We start from the raw sequence: 12,509 nt of genomic DNA on the forward strand, positions 1-12,509 counted from the left end.
GATGTGATATAGGCCTAACTGTCAGACCCTACATCTCTGGTGTACATGTGGTGAAATAGGTGTTGTGAAGGTTAATCAGACCAGTGGATGGGCTCTGAGAAACCAATAGATCCTCCACTTGTTCCCAGAGATATTCTGGAGAGTTATCTTCTCTCACAGAGCTTCCGCTTCCTTCCTTCCCACAAGGGTGTCCCAGCAACCGCCGGATGTTTCCCGCTGTAGTGTTAATGACCTTACTGATGCATCTATTTCTCTCTCTTTTTCTCTCCCCCTTTCTCTCTCTACCCCCTCTCCCTTTCCCACCTCCACTCTCTGGTATCTCAGGAGGAGTTGAGGGAGATGAGGGAGCAGCCCGTCGACTCCCAGGCGGAGCAGGAGATCATTAACAGCATCCAGGAGATCTACTACTCCAACGACTCCTTCCACATGGTGCAGCACGAGCTGGAGGTGAGTTAGTTAGTTTGGCTAGTTAGACTAGTTAATTAGGCCACATTTTTCACTACAGACCCAGAGTACACAACAAGCTGGAGGTGAGTCAGATAGTTAGTTATGCTAGTTAGGTTAGTTAGGCCCACTGTTCACTACAGACCCAGAGGACACAACAAGCTGGAGGTGAGTCAGATAGTTAGTTAGGCTAGTTAGGTTAGTTAGGCCCACTGTTCACTACAGACCCAGAGGACACAACAAGCTGGAGGTGAGTCAGATAGTTAGTTACGCTAGTTAGGTTAGTTAGGCCCACTGTTCACTACAGACCCAGAGGACACAACAAGCTGGAGGTGAGCCAGATAGTTAGTTACGCTAGTTAGGTTAGTTAGGCCCACTGTTCACTACAGACCCAGAGGACACAACAAGCTGGAGGTGAGTCAGATAGTTAGTTAGGCTAGTTAGGTTAGTTAGGCCCACTGTTCACTACAGACCCAGAGTACACAACAAGCTGGAGGTGAGTCAGATAGTTAGTTAGGCTAGTTAGGTTAGTTAGGCCCACTGTTCACTACAGACCCAGAGGACACAACAAGCTGGAGGTGAGTCAGATAGTTAGTTAGGCTAGTTAGGTTAGTTAGGCCCACTGTTCACTACAGACCCAGAGGACACAACAAGCTGGAGGTGAGTCAGATAGTTAGTTATGCTAGTTAGGTTAGTTAGGCCCACTGTTCACTACAGACCCAGAGGACACACCAAGCTGGAGGTGAGTCAGATAGTTACATTTACATTTACGTTATTTAGCAGACGCTCTTATCCAGAGCGACTTACAAATTGGTGCATTCACCTTATGATAGCCAGTGGGACAACCACTTTACAATTTTTATTTTAAATAATTTTCTATTTTTTTATTTCTAGAGTATTTTTAATTTTCATTTGTTTTTATATATATAAAACAAATTTTGTGGGGGTGGGGTAGGGGGGGGAGTAGAAGGATTACTTTTATACTGTCCCAGGTATTTCTTAAAGAGGTAGGGTTTCAAGTGTCTCCAGAAGGTGGTGAGTGACTCCGCTGTCCTGGCGTCGTGAGGGAGCTTGTTCCACCATTGGGGTGCCAGAGCAGCGAACAGTTTTGACTGGGCTGAGCGGGAACTGTGCTTCCGCAGAGGTAGGGGGACCAGCAGGCCAGAGGTGGATGAATGCAATGCCCTCGTTTGGGTGTAGGGACTGATCAGAGCCTGAAGGTACGGAGGTGCCGTTCCCCTCACAGCTCCGTAGGCAAGCACCATGGTCTTGTAGCAGATGCGAGCTTCAACTGGAAGCCAGTGGAGTGTGCGGAGGAGCAAGTTAGTTATGCTAGTTAGGTTAGTTAGGCCCACTGTTCACTACAGACCCAGAGGACACAACAAGCTGGAGGTGAGTCAGATAGTTAGTTATGCTAGTTAGGTTAGTTAGGCCCACTGTTCACTACAGACCCAGAGGACACAACAAGCTGGAGGTGAGTCAGATAGTTAGTTAGGCTAGTTAGGTTAGTTAGGCCCACTGTTCACTACAGACCCAGAGGACACAACAAGCTGGAGGTGAGTCAGATAGTTAGTTAGGCTAGTTAGGTTAGTTAGGCCCACTGTTCACTACAGACCCAGAGAACACAACAAGCTGGAGGTGAGTCAGATAGTTAGTTATGCTAGTTAGGTTAGTTAGGCCCACTGTTCACTACAGACCCAGAGGACACAACAAGCTGGAGGTGAGTCAGATAGTTAGTTAGGCTAGTTAGGTTAGTTAGGCCCACTGTTCACTACAGACCCAGAGGACACAACAAGCTGGAGGTGAGTCAGATAGTTAGTTAGGCTAGTTAGGTTAGTTAGGCCCACTGTTCACTACAGACCCAGAGGACACAACAAGCTGGAGGTGAGTCAGATAGTTAGTTATGCTAGTTAGGTTAGTTAGGCCCACTGTTCACTACAGACCCAGAGGACACAACAAGCTGGAGGTGAGTCAGATAGTTAGTTAGGCTAGTTAGGTTAGTTAGGCCCACTGTTCACTACAGACCCAGAGGACACAACAAGCTGGAGGTGAGTCAGATAGTTAGTTAGGCTAGTTAGGTTAGTTAGGCCCACTGTTCACTACAGACCCAGAGAACACAACAAGCTGGAGGTGAGTCAGATAGTTAGTTATGCTAGTTAGGTTAGTTAGGCCCACTGTTCACTACAGACCCAGAGGACACAACAAGCTGGAGGTGAGTCAGATAGTTAGTTAGGCTAGTTAGGTTAGTTAGGCCCACTGTTCACTACAGACCCAGAGGACACAACAAGCTGGAGGTGAGTCAGATAGTTAGTTAGGCTAGTTAGGTTAGTTAGGCCCACTGTTCACTACAGACCCAGAGGACACAACAAGCTGGAGGTGAGTCAGATAGTTAGTTAGGCTAGTTAGGTTAGTTAGGCCCACTGTTCACTACAGACCCAGAGGACACAACAAGCTGGAGGTGAGTCAGATAGTTAGTTAGGCTAGTTAGGTTAGTTAGGCCCACTGTTCACTACAGACCCAGAGGACACAACAAGCTGGAGGTGAGTCAGATAGTTAGTTAGGCTAGTTAGGTTAGTTAGGCCCACTGTTCACTACAGACCCAGAGGACACAACAAGCTGGAGGTGAGTCAGATAGTTAGTTAGGCTAGTTAGGTTAGTTAGGCCCACTGTTCACTACAGACCCAGAGAACACAACAAGCTGGAGGTGAGTCAGATAGTTAGTTATGCTAGTTAGGTTAGTTAGGCCCACTGTTCACTACAGACCCAGAGGACACAACAAGCTGGAGGTGAGTCAGATAGTTAGTTAGGCTAGTTAGGTTAGTTAGGCCCACTGTTCACTACAGACCCAGAGGACACAACAAGCTGGAGGTGAGTCAGATAGTTAGTTAGGCTAGTTAGGTTAGTTAGGCCCACTGTTCACTACAGACCCAGAGGACACAACAAGCTGGAGGTGAGTCAGATAGTTAGTTAGGCTAGTTAGGTTAGTTAGGCCCACTGTTCACTACAGACCCAGAGGACACAACAAGCTGGAGGTGAGTCAGATAGTTAGTTAGGCTAGTTTTTTAAAAGTTTTTTTTGTAAAGTTTTTTAGTCATTTTAGCAGACGCTCTTATCCATTGCGACTTACATTTAGTGAGTGCATATATATATATTTTTTCATACTGGCCCCCCTGGGAATCGAACCCACAACCCTGGCGTTGCAAGCGCCATGCTCTACCAACTGAGCTACATGGGGCCACGTTAGGTTAGTTAGGCCCACTGTTCACTACACGCGTAGAAAAAAAGGTTCAAGCTGTCATCAAGGCAAAGGGTGGCTACTTTGAAGAATCTCAAATATAAAATATATTTTGATTTGTTTAACACTTTTTTGGTTACTACATGATTCCATATGTGCTATTTCATAGTTTTGATATCTTCACTATTATTCTACAATATAGAAAATATAGAAAATAAAGAAATACCCTGGAATGAGTAGGTAGGTGTGTCCAAACTTTTGACTGGTATTGTATATATGAATGATTTATTAAGCCAGGCAAATTTAACAGTTAGGCTATTGATTATAGGCCTTATTAAGTTGGGATTTGCGCTCTCCTCAATTTTCTTAGACAATTAGGCTAAGCCCTATTCGCACGGGACTAATATTACTAGAGAATGTTGATTATGTAGTTATTACCCCAGAATGTCCGTTATTCCAGAGGACGATTCAGACGGGATTAGTTTTTTCCAAACTGCCAATTCCAAATTCTTAATTTTCCCCCAATAAATTGACAGTTATGACGGAGGCCTGGAGTTTTTTTTCTAGGCGTGAAGATATTTCAACAAGTCCAGGCGATAGCAGGCTACACTGATATCTCGAGCTTGGTTCCCAAGTTTCTTAACCATACCAAACCATCTTTGGTATAGTGTCACCATAATATCTGAATTGAGGAAGTGTGATCATAATCATTAGGATATTTTAGCGATCCGCAGTAGACATCCTAAATAACCCCCAGGATTCAGATGTGAGCTAAACAGTGCACTTGCACTTGAGATGCATTTTAAGGCTATGGATGCGAAAGTGATCTTATAATTTCCAAACGTTTAGGTCAGTTGTATGCTGCTTTGCGATCTCTTAACGGCAAGGGTTATATTAAATAGGCACAATATTTTTTACTGATGCATTTGCCGATATTCAATTCATACACACAAAACATATGAACAAAAGCATTCACTGTGAAAGTTGATAGATGTAGGCCCTTCATATAAAGGCTATAAGCAGCACTTCATTAAATGTATTGAATCAGTTACAATATTTAGTTGAGATTTAGGGTTTAGTGAATGATTTTCCCCAAATACCATTCTGAAACTGACCTACAGCTCTTTAAGTGTTGCAGTGATTTCACTTGCTGTGGTAGCTGACATGTATAGTGTTGAGCCAGTGGCAGGTCATTAGTAAAGATTGAATAAAGTAAGGGGCCTATACAGCTGCCCTGGGGAATGCCTAACTTTACCTGGGTTATGTTGCAGAGGCTACCATTAAAGAACACCCTCTGTGTTCTGTTAGACGGGTAACTCTCGATCCACAATATAGCAGGGATGTAAAGCCATAACACAAAAGTTTTTGCCGCAGCATATTATGATCAATCATGTCAAAAGCTGCACTGAAGTCTAACAAAACAGCTCCCACTTTTTATTATCAATTTCTCTCAGCCAATCATCAGTAATTTGCCCTTCGCTATAAACGTGCTGAATATCTGTTGTTAATTTGTTTACTGTGAATCAAATCGAGCTTTATTTATATAGCACATTTCAGACATGAATGCAACGTAATGCGTTTCACAGGAAAAAAACATAAATAAATAAAAAACACTACACAACAAACATAAGAGGATAAAAAACAAAATAATAACAATAAAAACTGAAATTCTAGAAAAGCACCCTAAGGAAAAGCAAAGCTAAAAAGGTGTGTTTTAAGATCTCTTTCAAATATGTCCACAGTTTTGGCCCCCCTCATGTTCTCTGGCAGGCTACTCCAGAGGCAGGGGGCATAATAACAATGGCTGCCTCCGTGCCTCTTGACACCTAGGTTATCTAACTGGTATTTTCTCTTAATTGCCCGTGATTTAAAATGTGCGTTCAGATTCTCTCTTTGCTTTGGCTCCAATAATAAATAGCTTTGTACCTGGTCAAACACAGTTTTATCCTAAAGTTTACTGAGGGTTGGTAACAGGCTGATTGGTCGGCTGTTTGAGCCAGTAAAGAGTGCGTTGCTATTTTTGGGTAGCGGAATGACTTTTGCTTCCGTCCAGGCCTGAGGGCACCCACTTTCATGTAGGCTTAGATTGAAGAGATGGAAAATAGGAGTGGCAATATCGTCCGCTATCATCCTCAGTAATTTTCCATCCAAGTTGTCAGACCCAGGTGGCTTGTCATTGTTGATAGACAACAATAATTATTTCACCTCTTCCACACTCACGGAATTCAAAATGACAATGCTTGTCTTTCATAATTTGGTCAGTTATGCATGGATTTTGAGTTTGCCTTTTTGACCAAAGTTTAATGTAAGGTGCTCCAAAGCTTTCTATATATCATGTATGTTTCATAGGATAGTTTCTTCTTCTTTTTATTCAGTTTAGTCACATGATTTCTCAATTTACAGTATGTTTGCCAATTGGCTGTGTTGCCAGACTTATTTGCCATTCCTTTTGCCTCATCCCTCTCAACCATACAATTTTTCAATTCCTCATCAATTCACGGGGATTTAAACGATATTATAACCGCGATCGATAAAAGACAGTACTGCGCAGCCGTCTTCATCGACCTGGCCAAGGCTTTCGACTCTGTCAACCACCGCATTCTTATTGGCAGACTAAATAGCCTTGGTTTCTCTAATGACTGCCTCACCTGGTTCACCAACTACTTCTCAGATAGAGTTCAATGTGTCAAATCGGAGGGCCTGTTGTCTGGACCTCTGGCCGTCTCTATGGGGGTGCCACAGGGTTCAATTCTCGGGCCGACTCTATTCTCTGTGTATATCAATGATGTTGCTCTTGCTGCTGGTGAAGCTCGGATCCACCTCTATGCGGACGACACCATTTTGTATACATCTGGCCCTTCATTGGACACCAAACCTGGAAACCTCCAAACGAGCTTCAACACCATACAACACTCCTTCCGTAGCCTCCAACTGCTCTTAAACACTAGTAAAACTAAATGCATGCTCTTCAACCGAACGCTGCTCCACCCGACTAGAATCACTACTCTCGGCGGGTCTGACCTAGAGTATGTGGACAACTACAAATACCTAGGTGTCTGGTTAGACTGTAAACTCTCCTTCCAGACTCACATTAAGCATCTCCAATCAAAAGTAAGTTAGATCTAGAATCGGCTTCCTATTTCGCAACAAAGCCTCCTTCACTCATGCTGCCAAACATGCCCTCGTAAAACGGACTATCCTACCGATCCTTGACTTCGGCGATGTCATTTACAAAATAGCCTCCAACACTCTACTCAGCAAATTGGATGTAGTCTATCACAGTGCCATCCGTTTTGTCACCAAAGCCCCATATACTACCCACCATTGTTACCTGTACGCTCTTGTTGGCTGGCCCTCACTACATATTCGGCGCCAAACCCACTGGCTCCAGGTCATCTATAAATCACTGCTAGGCAAATCCCCGTCTTACCTTAGCTCACTGGTCACCATAGCAACACCCACCCGTTGTCTGCGCTCCAGCAGGTATATCTCACTGGTCATCCCCAAAGCCAAAACCTCCTTTGGCCGCCATTCCTTCCAGTTCTATGCTGCCAATGACTGGAACGAACTGCAAAAATCTCTGAAGCTGAAGACTCTTATCTCCCTCACTAACTTTAAGCGTCAGTTGTCAGAGCACCTTACCGATCACTGCACCTGTAAGCAGCCATTCTGAAATTAGCCCACCCAACTACCTCATCCCCATATTGTTATTTATTTTGTTCATTTGCACCCTAGTATCTCTATTTGCACATATTTTGCACATCTATCATTCCAGTGTTAATACGAAATTGTAACTATTTTGCACTATGGCCTATTTATTGCCTTACCTCCATAACTTACTACGTTCGCACACACTGTATATATATTTTCTCTTTGTATTTTTGACTTTATGTTTTGTTTACCCCATATGTAACTCTGTGTTGTTGTTTTTATCGCACTGCTTTGCTTTATCTTGGCCAGGTCGCAGTTGTAAATGAGAACTTGTTCTCAACTGGCTTACCTGGTTAAATAAAGGTGAAATAAAAAAATAAAAAAATCTTTTTTTTTTACAGTAATTTTCTTAATGGCTGCATGCTTATTAGTAACTGGAATAAGCAATTTCATAAATGCGTCAAGTGCAGCGTCTGGTTGCTCCTCATTACACACCACAGACCAGCAAATATTCTTTACATCTTCAACATAGGAATCACTACAAAACGTATTGTATGACCTCCTATACACTAGATTAGGCCCAGATATGGCTACTATTTTATGATTACTACATCCGATGGATTTGGATACTACTTTATCAAATCAAATCAAATTTTATTGGCCACATGCGCCGAATACAACAGGTGCAGACATTACAGTGAAATGCTTACTTACAGCCCTTAACCAACAGTGAATTTAAAAAAACATCAACCAAAAAAGTGTTGAGAAAAAAAGAGCAGAAGTAAAATAAAATAACAGTAGGGAGGCTATATATACAGGGGGGTACCGGTGCAGAGTCAATGTGCGGGGGGCACCGGCTAGTTGAGGTAGTTGAAGTAATATGTACATGTGGGCAGAGTTAAAGTGACTACGCATAAATAATTAACAGAGTAGCAGCAGCGTAAAAGGATGGGGTGGGGGGGCAGTGCAAATAGTCCGGGTAGCCATGATTAGCTGTTCAGGAGTCTTATGGCTTGGGGGTAGAAGCTGTTGAGAAGTCTTTTGGACCTAGACTTGGCACTCCGGTACCGCTTGCCGTGCGGTAGCAGAGAGAACAGTCTATGACTAGGGTGGCTGGAGTCTTTGACAATTTTGAGGGCTTTCCTCTGACACCGCCTGGTATAGAGGTCCTGGATGGCAGGAAGCTTGGCCCCAGTGATGTACTGGCCCGTACGCACTACCCTCTGTAGTGCCTTGCGGTCGGAGGCCAAGCAGTTGCCATACCAGGCGGTGATGCAACCAGTCAGGATGCTCTCGATGGTGCAGCTGTAGAATTTTTTGAGGATCTGAGGACCCATGCCAAATCTTTTCAGTCTCCTGAGGGGGAATAGGCTTTGTCGTGCCCTCTTCACGACTGTCTTGGTGTGTTTGGACCATGATAGTTTGTTGGTGATGTGGACACCAAGGAACTTGAAGCTCTCAACCTGTTCCACTACAGCCCCGTCGATGAGAATGGGTGCGTGCTCAGTCCTCTTTTTTTTCCTGTAGTCCACAATCATCTCCTTTGTCTTGGTCACGTTGAGGGAGAGGTTGTTGTCCTGGCACCACACGGCCAGGTCTCTGACCTCCTCCCTATAGGCTGTCTCATCGTTGTCGGTGATCAGGCCTACCACTGTTGTGTCGTCGGAAAACGGAATGATGGTGTTGGAGTCGTGCCTGGCCATGCAGTCATGGGTGAACAGGGAGTACAGGAGGGGACTGAGCACGCACCCCTGAGGGGCCCCCGTGTTGAGGATCAGTGTGGCAGATGTGTTGTTACCTACCCTTACCACTTGGGGGCGGCCCGTCAGGAAGTCCAGGATCCAGTTGCAGAGGGAGGTGTTTAGTCCCAGGATCCTTAGCTTAGTGATGAGCTTTGAGGGCACTATGGTGTTGAATGCTGAGCTGTAGTCAATGAATAGCATTCTCACGTAGGTGTTCCTCTTGTCCAGGTGGGAAAGGGCAGTGTGGAGTGCAATAGAGATTGCATCATCTGTGGATCTGTTGGGGCGGTATGCAAATTGGAGTGGGTCTAGGGTTTCTGGGATAATGCTGTTGATGTGAGCCATGACCAGCCTTTCAAAGCACTTCATGGCTACAGACGTCAGTGCTACGGGTCGGTAGTCATTTAGGCAGGTTATCTTAGAGTCCTTGGGCACGGGGACTATAGTGGTCTGCTTTACAGCAGCATTAGTAAAGATGTGATCAATACATGTGGATGATTTAATTCCTGTGCTGTTTGTAAATACCTTGGTAGGTTGACTGATAACCTGAACCAGTTTGCAGGCACTGGTTACAGTTTGAAGCTTTTTCTTGAGTGGGCAGCTTGATGAAAGCCGGTCAATATTTAGGTCACCCAGAAAATATACAGTTGAAGTCAGAAGTTTACATACACCTTAGCCAAATACATTTAAACTCAGTGTTTCACAATTCCTGACATTTAATCCTAGTAAAAATGTCCTGTCTTAGGTCAGTTAGGATCACCAATTTATTTTAAGAATGTGAAATGTCAGAATAATAGTAGAGAGAATGATTTATTTCAGCTTTTATTTCTTTCATCACATTCCCAGTGGGTCAGAAGTTTACATACACTCATTTAGTATTTGGTAGCATTGCCTTTACATTGTTTAACTTGGGTCAAATGTTTTGGGTAGCCTTCCACAAGCTTCCCACAATAAGTTGGGGGAATCTTGGCCCAATCCTCCTGACAGAGCTGGTGTAACTGAGTCAGGTTTGTAGGCCTCCTTGCTCGCACACGCTTTTTCAGTTCTGCCCACAAATGTTCTATAGGATTGAGGTCAGGGCTTTATGATGGCCACTCCAATACCTTGACTTTGTTGTCCTTAAGCCATTTTGCCACAACTTTGGAAGTATGCTTGGGGTCATTGTCCATTTGGAAGACCCATTTGCGACCAAGCTTTAACTTCCTGACTGATGTCTTGAGATGTTGCTTCAATATATCCACATAATTATCCTTCCTCATGATACCATCTATTTTGTGAAGTGCACCAGTCCCTCCTGCAGCAAAGCACCCCCACAGCATGATGCTGCCACCCCCGTGCTTCACGGTTGGGATGGTGTTCTTCGGCTTGCAAGCAACACCCTTTTTCCTCCAAACATAACGATGGTCATTATGGCCAAACAGTTATATTTTTGTTTCATCAGACCAGAGGACATTTCTCCAAAAAGTACGATCTTTGTCCCCATGTGCAGTTGCAAACCGAAGTCTGGCTTTTTTATGGCGGTTTTGGAGCAGTGGCTTCTTCCTTGCTGAGCGGCCTTTCAGGTTATGTCGATATAGGACTCGTTTTTACTGTGGATATAGATACTTTTGTACCTGTTTTCTCCAACAAGGTCCTTTGCTGTTGTTCTGGGATTGATTTGCACTTTTCGCACCAAAGTACGTTCATCTCTAGGAGACAGAACGCGTCTCCTTCCTGAGCGGTATGACGGCTGCGTGGTCCCATGGTGTTTATACTTTTACTGAGTTTGAAGGTAGGCCTTGAAATACATCCAGAGGTACATCTCCAATTGACTCAAATGATGTCAATTAGCCTATCAGAAGCTTCTAAAGCCATGATATCATTTTCTGGAATTTTCCAAGCTGTTTAAAGGCACAGTCAACTTAGTGTATGTAAACTTCTGACCCACTGGAATTGTGATACAGTGAATTATAAGTGAAATAATCTGTCTGTAAACAATTGTTGGAAAAATTACTTGCCAAAACTGTAGTTTGTTAACAAGAAATCTGTGTAGTGGTTGAAAAACAAATTTTAATGACGCCAACCTAAGTGTATGTAAACTTCTGACTTCAACTGTACCTTTCTATTGATATCACATAAATTATCAAGCATTTCACACATATTATCCAGATACTGACTGTTTACACTGATTTATAGCAACTTCCAACAAGAATGGGCTTTAGGTGAGGTACAGTGGGGAGAACAAGTATTTGATACACTGCCGATTTTGCAGGTTTTCCTACTTACAAAGCATGTAAAGGTCTGTAATTTTTATCATAGGTACACTTCAACTGTGAGAGACGGAATCTAAAACAAAAATCCAGAAAATCACATTGTATGATTTTTAAGTAATTAATTTGCATTTTATTGCATGACATAAGTATTTGATCACCTACCAACCAGTAAGAATTCCGGCTCTCACAGACCTGTTAGTTTTTCTTTAAGAAGCCCTCCTGTTCTCCACTCATTACCTGTATTAACTGCACCTGTTTGAACTCGTTACCTGTATAAAAGACACCTGTCCACACACTCAATCAAACAGACTCCAACCTCTCCACAATGGCCAAGACCAGAGAGCTGTGTAAGGACATCAGGGATAACATTGTAGACCTGCACAAGGCTGGGATGGGCTACAGGACAATAGGCAAGCAGCTTGGTGAGAAGGCAACAACTGTTGGCGCAATTATTAGAAAATGGAAGAAGTTCAAGATGACGGTCAATCACCCTCGGTCTGGGGCTCCATGCAAGATCTCACCTCGTGGGGCATCAATGATCATGAGGAAGGTGAGGGATCAGCCCAGAACTACACGGCAGGACCTGGTCAATGACCTGAAGAGAGCTGGGACCACAGTCTCAAAGAAAACCATTAGTAACACACTACGCCGTCATGGATTAAAATCCTGCAGCGCACGCAAGGTCCCCCTGCTCAAGCCAGCGCATTTCCAGGCCCGTCTGAAGTTTGCCAATGACCATCTGGATGATCCAGAGGAGGAATGGGAGAAGGTCATGTGGTCTGATGAGACAAAAATAGAGCTTTTTGGTCTAAACTCCACTCGCCGTGTTTCGAGGAAGAAGAAGGATGAGTACAACCCCAAGAACACTATCCCAACCGTGAAGTATGGAGGTGGAAACATCATTCTTTGGGGATGCTTTTCTGCAAAGGGGACAGGACGACTGCACCGTATTGAGGGGAGGATGGATGGGGCCATGTATCGCGAGATCTTGGCCAACAACCTCCTTCCCTCAGTAAGAGCATTGAAGATGGGTCGTGGCTGGGTCTTCCAGCATGACAACGACCCGAAACACACAGCCAGGGCAACTAAGGAGTGGCTCTGTAAGAAGCATCTCAAGGTCCTGGAGTGGCCTAGCCAGTCTCCAGACCTGAACCCAATAGAAAATCTTTGGAGGGAGCTGAAAGT

At 44.1% G+C, this 12,509-nt stretch overlaps 1 protein-coding gene across 1 annotated transcript in view; it reads left to right on the forward strand.

Annotated features, from left to right (window-relative positions):
- LOC311124834 (syndetin-like) overlaps window positions 1-12,509 on the forward strand; it is a 287,319-nt gene that overhangs the window by 11,024 nt on the left and 263,786 nt on the right. The window contains exon 3 of the mRNA XM_084158339.1: window positions 325-447. Coding sequence (XP_084014465.1) covers window positions 325-447 — 123 coding nt within the window. The remainder of the gene's footprint in view (window positions 1-324; window positions 448-12,509) is intronic.

This window comes from Coregonus lavaretus, assembly GCF_964263955.1.
Source record: "Coregonus lavaretus genome assembly, chromosome: 3".
Lineage (NCBI taxonomy): Eukaryota > Metazoa > Chordata > Actinopteri > Salmoniformes > Salmonidae > Coregonus > Coregonus lavaretus.